Source organism: Caretta caretta, chromosome 23 (assembly GCF_965140235.1).
Source record: "Caretta caretta isolate rCarCar2 chromosome 23, rCarCar1.hap1, whole genome shotgun sequence".
NCBI lineage: Eukaryota > Metazoa > Chordata > Testudines > Cheloniidae > Caretta > Caretta caretta.
In genome coordinates, this window is record NC_134228.1 from 13,632,645 (window position 1) to 13,639,271 (window position 6,627).

At 67.4% G+C, this 6,627-nt stretch overlaps 1 protein-coding gene across 1 annotated transcript; it reads right to left on the bottom strand.

Annotated features, from left to right (window-relative positions):
- Positions 1-563: 563 nt before the first annotated feature.
- On the bottom strand, positions 564-4,723 carry LOC125627899 (trans-1,2-dihydrobenzene-1,2-diol dehydrogenase). Its single transcript, XM_048832503.2, has 7 exons — positions 4,478-4,723; positions 3,496-3,607; positions 2,947-3,110; positions 1,929-2,181; positions 1,444-1,568; positions 1,156-1,306; positions 564-886 (listed from the first exon to the last, which is right to left on the bottom strand). The coding sequence occupies exons 1-7, from the start codon at positions 4,565-4,567 to the stop codon at positions 777-779; spliced, it is 1,005 nt and encodes a 334-aa protein (XP_048688460.2). The 5' UTR covers positions 4,568-4,723; the 3' UTR covers positions 564-776.
- Positions 4,724-6,627: the final 1,904 nt, after the last annotated feature.

Below are 6,627 nucleotides of genomic sequence, written 5' to 3' on the forward strand. Positions count from 1 at the left end.
GTCCCTGCAGCACGGCCAGGGCCCGGGACGGGTGAGGTACAGGCTGAACTTCCCTGACATCCCAGAGGCACCTTTAGTGGGGTCCCCGTGCCACAGGACAGGTGACTTGTTTCCTTTCACCTTCCCCATCTTTTCCTTATTTTCTTATGAGTTGCTGTTTCCTACTTTCTACGTGCTCTGAACTCTGTGTAATGATCAGTGGGTCAGGGAAGCATCCGGTGCAGAGACAGTGCCCCGGAGTGGGGACACCCTCGCCCCTGTCCGAAGTGACCACGACAAGACTGGGGGTCGAGCCCGCAGGGGTCCGGGGCCCAGCCCTGCCGGGGTTCTGAGGCCTCTGCCGCACGGGAGGGAGGAAAGGGAGCCCTCGAGGTCAGGCAGGCCGCTGGGTAAAGGCAGTGGGAGCGAGGACTCAGATCCTTTCGCCAGCCAATCCCAGCGGGGCAGGTATAAGCCAGGAAAGTTCCCCACAACGGCGGGACCATTCCCCCGCTTACACAGGGCCCCGCAGGAAACCCCCCTGCTCGTTGGCGGTTCCCCGCGCACAGGTGCGTAGTCAGAACTCTCCGGTAGCCAGTTTTTAATCCATTTCACGCGTTAATTTTCTAGTGTTCTCGGGTTTTCTAGTGTTCACGTCGCCCGGCACCATGTCAAACACCGCCGGGCAGCCTGCGCCTGCTACCTCCGCACTGCTGCTGCTTGTACCAACCCAAACTGAAATCGCATCCAAAACACCGGGCGTCCCGGCAGCAACTCCCATTCCTGGGCAGCGGGGGTCAGGCCCGATCCTGGGTATACGTCACCCCCACCTGCCGCCGCACCTCGTCCATGATGGAGGCCACCAGCTCGGAGTGAGCCAGGCTCACGATGGGGCTTTCCCTCAGGCCTGGGGGGAAGGGAGGGGTGTCAGTATGGGAGGTGCTGCGAGCTTCCCCGGAGCAGTGCCCCCAGTTGAGGACTCTAGCACTGTGAGCTTCCCCACAGCAGTGCCCCCATCCAGGTATCCAGGTGCTGCGACCTTCCCCACAGCAATGCCCCCGCTGGATATGCTGGGCGCTGCGACCTTCCCCACAGCAGTGCCCCCGCTGGTTAGTGCCGGGGGGAGGGGCCTCGACCTTCCCCACACCAGTGCCCTCCCCCCCCACCCCCGGTTACCTTTCAGCAGACACTGGCGCACGTGCTGGGCCTCGTAGCGAAGCCCGGTGCTTCTGGTGAAGTTGAGGGGCTGGGAGGGGGCGGGCAGGGGGAACTCCTCGTGCTGCCCATTCACCACCAGCTCAGTCGGGCTCCACATCTGGGACGGGAGCTGCCGGGGGAACAAAGAATCTGACGGTTAGAGCCGGGGGGGAGGGCCGGGAGCCAGGACTCCTGGGATCTATACCACACTGCGGAGTCCCTTCCCCTCTGTGTGCCTCAGTTTCACCCGCTCTCCCCCCAAGGCACCTGGATGATGCCCTTGGTGCCGCTGATGGCAGCCTGGTTGGGCAGCAAGGTCACCATGGAGCAGGTGATCACGGCCTGGCGCTTCCCCGGGTAGTTCAGGATGACGGACAACATCTCATCGACGCCTGGGAAGGAGAGAGCAGGATGGGAGCCTAGAACCAGCGCTGCCGGTGCCCCTCACTCCCGACCCGCAGCCCCCCCCCCAACTCTGCCGGTGCCCCTCACTCCCAACCCACAGCCCCCCCCCAACTCTGCCGGTGCCCCTCACTCCCAACCCACAGCCCCCCCCCCAACTCTGCCGGTGCCCCTCACTCCCAACCCACAGCCCCCCCCCAACTCTGCCGGTGCCCCTCACTCCCAACCCACAGCCCCCCCCCAACTCTGCCGGTGCCCCTCACTCCCAACCCACAGCCCCCTGCTAGCCCATCCTGGGGCTCCCCAAGCTTTGCCGGTGCCCCTCACTCCCGACCCGCAGCCCCTATTACCGGTGGGGTGAAGGAAGCCCGAGGCAAGGATGGACTCCGGTCTCTCCTCCCCGAAGACCATGGTGGCGAACTGGACACAGTAGCAGCCGATGTCCAGCAGGGCGCCGCCCCCCAGCTCCTTCTGCACCAGCCGGGGGCAGCCCAAGAGGGGAAGCCCGAACTCGACCCTCACCACCTTCGGCTCCCCCACTGCTCCCTGGGAGAGCAGGGAATGGAGCCGCTCTGAGGCTGGGAAGAATCGGGTCCAGTACGCCTGGCGGGTGGGGGACACACACAGAGGGGAGTGGGTCCTGGGGGTGCCATGCCGCGGAGGGCTAGGCAGGGCCCCAGGAGGGCAGCCATGTCCAGAGACTCCCCCTCCCACACTCCGCTCCCTCGTGCCGAGTAAACCGCTAATGGGTCTAAAACGATTTGTACTCAGGCGTGGCCGGAGAGAACCGGCCCTTGTCGGTTGGCTCCCAAAATGGGCTGCCCAGAAGCCGGACGAGCCAGGGGGAGACGGGTCCTCTTGCAAACTTTGGGCAGCCAGAGCCTTGGGTGCGAGCGGAGCCGCCGCGGGACGGCGACACGTTACAGAGGGTGGCATGAAGCCGCACTGCAGACGGACACAGAAAACACTACAAGGCAAAACCGAGGGGCGCGGCGTGGGGAGATCTTAGCACCGTCAAAAGCCCTGGCCGTCTTCTCAGGTTCCCGTAACTGGCTTGGTGCTGGGCTGTGGGGAGCCGGGTGTGGGGGTCAGCAGGGGGCACTGGACTGCAGGGAGCGGGGCAGGGGCCCAGCAGGGGGCGCTGGGGTGAGGGAAGCAGGGGCCCGTCAGGGGGCGCTGGGAGCAGGGCAGGGGGCCCGTCAGGGGGTGCGGGGAGCGGGGCAGGGGCTCAGCAGGGGGCACTGGACTGCAGGGAGCGAGGCGGGGGCCCAGCGGGGTGCTCTCCCTGAGTGGTCAGGACCGGCCCTGATGCCCCAGGGCGGTGCTGGGGGGCGCTGGGCTGCAGGGGGGCTCTAGAGGGTCACTCACCTCCATCAGGAAGACCCCCTGGCTCTGGGCCAGCTGCACCAGCTGCCTCACCTCCGCCGTGTTCATCCCCAGGGGCTTCTCCAGCAGCACGTGCTTCCCGGCCCCCAGGAAGAGCCGCCCCACGGGCAGGTGCTCAGGGTTTATGACCCCCACGTAGACCACGTCTGCCATGGGAAGTGTGAAATGGGGGTGGAACCCAGGAGTCCTGGCTCCCAGCCCCCCTCCAGCTCTAACCCTTGGACCCCACTCCCCTCCCAGAGCCAGGGAGAGAACCCAGGTGTCCTGGCTCCAGGTCACCCCTCGTGCTGCCATTCACCCCTCCCAGATCAGTCCCCACACTTTGGGGGTCTCAGCCTGCCCCAGAGGTATCCCTGGACACACAGACTCTCCCCAGAGGGGAAAGGCCCCGGGCCCCCTTCCCCACCCCCCTGAGCCAGCCCTTCCCTGCCCTGGGGCCGGATGGGAGCCAGCGCCCCCTAGAGGGGAAAGGCCCCGTGTCCTGCCCCCCTACCCCGGGTCAGGTCCCATGGGGGTCCCCCGGGGGCTCACCCACGTCGGGGTCCTGCGCCAGCTCCTCGTAGCTCCCGTACGCTCGGGGGATCCCGTGTTTCTGGGCATATTCCTGAGCCCGGGCGAGATCACGCGCAGCGATGGCCACAGCCTGGGGGGGAGGTTAAAGTGGGGATGAGGCAGCCGGGACCCCCCCAGAACCAACCCCCCGGCCAGCCAGCAAGCACTGAACCAAGAACCCAAGAGTCCTGGCTCCCAGCCCCCCCTGCTCTAACCATTAGACCCCACTCCCCTCCCAGACCCGGGGACGGAACCCAGGAGTCCTGGCTCCCAGCCCCCACTGCTCTGACCACTAGACCCTGCTCCCCTCCCAGAGCCAGGAACAGAACCCAGGAGTCCAGAGTCCCTGTTTCTGGAGAGTCCCCCCATATGCCCCCACAGGTCCCCATTAATCTATTCTCAGTCTTCCCCAACCCCTCCCACTGCAGCCCCCACAGGATCCCTCTGAGCCATGGGCTGGGCCCCCCCAGAACTCCTCCTGCTGGGCCCCCCGTGATTTCCCCCGCCCCCCACCGGGTTCTCCTGGCCCAGAGGAGCCCCAAGGCCACCAGAACACGGCGGCTGCTTTTCCCGGGGGGGTGGGGCACACGGGAGGGGGGGCTGGGTGCCAGAACTGGAACAGATCCAGAACCCGCGGGGCCGGGGGCGGAGGAGGTTGGTGGGGAAAGTTCAGACTTTGAACTGCGGCCCGTGGGGCTGAGTCCCCGCAGCGCCCGGACTCCTGGGTTCTGTGCCTGCCTTTGAGAGCGGAGTGGGGTCTAGTGGTTAGAGGGGGGGCTGGGAGCCTCTAGACCCTCCCCCCCAGCCCTGCCAGTGCCCCCCACTCCCGACCCGCAGCCCCCTGCTCGCCCTGCCCCCCCAACCCCCTGCTCGCCCTGCCCTGCCGGTGCCCCCCACCCGCAACCCCCCGCTCGCCCTGCCCTGCCCCCCACCCGCACCCCCCTGCCACCCCAGCCCTGACCTGATGCTCGGTGGCCGGGAGGGTCCCCAGCGCCACCAGGAAATCGTGGCTGATTTTGCCGGCGGAGCAGACGCCCCAGCGGGTGGCCATGGCGCGGTTGGGGGGGGGCGTCTCTTGGGGCGGAACCAGAACCTGTGGGGCCGGGAGGGAAAGTCACCGGGGAGCCCCGCCCAGCCGAGACCCCGTCCCGGCCACTGGGGAGCAGCAGGGCACCAGCCTGCAGCGCGCTCCGCCCCGCGCCGGGACGCCTGGGTTCTCCCCCGCTGGGGAGGGGAGCGGGGTCTAGTGGATGGAGCGTGGGGGGCTGGGAGCCAGGACTCCTGGGTTCTCTGCCAGGCTCTGGAAGGGGAGCGGGGTCTAGTGGTTGGAGGGGGGGGGAGCCAGGACTCCTGGGTTCTCACACAGTTTGCTAGGTGAGTCTCTTGCCGGGAATAACGGTGAGAAGCCACAACCAGCGGGGGAGGATGCTGCCAGTGGCGGGCTGGACTCTCCGGGGCTTATCCAGGTGATCCCAACGTGGGGGTGCAAGGGGGCACTGCCGGGGGCGGAGGCTAGACTGTGGGAACAGCCCCGCCCCTGGTTGCTATGGAGAATTTGCTTGTCCCCCCAGCTCAGCTCTCCCGACTGCTATAAAAGGTCCCCAAATCCCCAGGGGGGCCGCAGACCTCGGGGCTGGGTTTAATTCCTCCTCTGGCTCAGGAGCCAGATCCCAGGAGAGAACCCAGGAGTCCTGGCTCCCAGCCCCCCTGCTCTAACCACTAGCCCCCACTCCCCACCCAGAGCTGAGGGGAGAACCCAGGAGTCCTGGCTCCCAGCCCCCCCTGCTCTAACCACTAGTCCCCACTCCCCTCCCAGAGCCGGAGCTGGCGCCCCCTGGAGGCAGAAGCCCCCATGTCCCATTCCGTGGCCGGGCTCCTCTGCCCCCTGCTGGTGATGTCCGGGTCAGCGGTTTGTTGGGGAAACTTCCATACAAGCGTCGGAGGCTGGGCCCTGGCCGCTCAGAACAGCCAGGCTAGCACACGGGTCCCCCACTGGGTCCATCTGTGCCCCCCTTTGCCATCCCTGCCCATCCATCTCGCTGCTCACAGCTGGCCCTGCTACCGTCAACCACGACACGGCTCCTGGGGGCAGCCCAGGGCTGGACTAGCAGGGGCTGCGGGTCGGGAGTGAGGGGCATCACTGGGGGTGTGGGGAGCCCGGGGCTGGGCTAGCAGGGGGCTGCAGGTCGGGAGTGAGGGGCATTGGGGAGGGGCTGACGCTGGGAATTCATCCCCAGCCCCTCCCCTGCGCTATATCCCTGGCTCCATCTCGCCGCCCCCCGGCTAATCCTGGAGCCAACTCTCTATTTCTGGTCCCAGCCTAATCCTGCCGCATCTGCCCAGGCCACGTGCCAGGAGCCCGGCCCCTCCGCAGGCCACCTGCCTCCGAGTGGCCTGCGTGGCCCAGGCCCCACCTGAGCACTCAGCAGCCACCAGCTGCTTTGGAGACCCCCTGTTCACTCGCTGGCAGGGGGCTGCGGGCTGGGAGGGAGGGGCACCGGCAGGGCTGGGCTAGCAGGGGCTGTGGGTCGGGAGCGAGGGGCACCGGCGGGGCTGGGCTAGCAGGGGCTGTGGGTCGGGAGCGAGGGGCACCGGCGGGGCTGGGCTAGCAGGGGCTGTGGGTCGGGAGCGAGGGGCACCGGCAGGGCTGGGCTAGCAGGGGCTGTGGGTCGGGAGTGAGGGGCACCGGCAGGGCTGGGCCAGGAGTGAGGGGCATCACAGATGGGCCATGCTGGTTTAGCAGCCACCCCCCCTCCACCACGGACAGAAACAGGGACCATCACACCCCCATTAGCCATAGGATGAACTAGCTCTTCTTCCTTGCCCCCCACATCCATGGGTCCCATCCCAGTAAGGGAGGAGCGCCCCCTCCTGAGCCCCCCCTCCTTTTAACTACAGCACCAGTGATGGGTGGGGTGGGTGGGGATGGATGGACAGACGGTGGTCCATGGGGCTGGACGGAGAGGGCTATGGGGCTAGGCAGGCAGAGGGGGTGGATGGGGATGGATGGACAGACGGTGGTCCACGGGGCTGGACGGAGAGGGCTATGGGGCTAGGCAGGCAGAGGGGGTGGATGGGGATGGATGGACAGACGGTGGTCCACGGGGCTGG

What these genes read in the sequence shown, in the direction of transcription:
- LOC125627899 (XM_048832503.2), bottom strand. Translation starts at nt 4,567, where the DNA reads ATGGCCACCCGCTGGGGCGTCTGCTCCGCCGGCAAAATCAGCCACGAT. An exon ending in GGGCTTCCTTCACCCCACCG is followed by an intron (nt 1,569 to 1,928) that starts GTAATAGGGGCT and finishes TCTCCTTCCCAG; the next exon opens with GCGTCGATGAGATGTTGTCC. An exon ending in GCACCAAGGGCATCATCCAG is followed by an intron (nt 1,307 to 1,443) that starts GTGCCTTGGGGG and finishes TTCCCCCGGCAG; the next exon opens with CTCCCGTCCCAGATGTGGAG.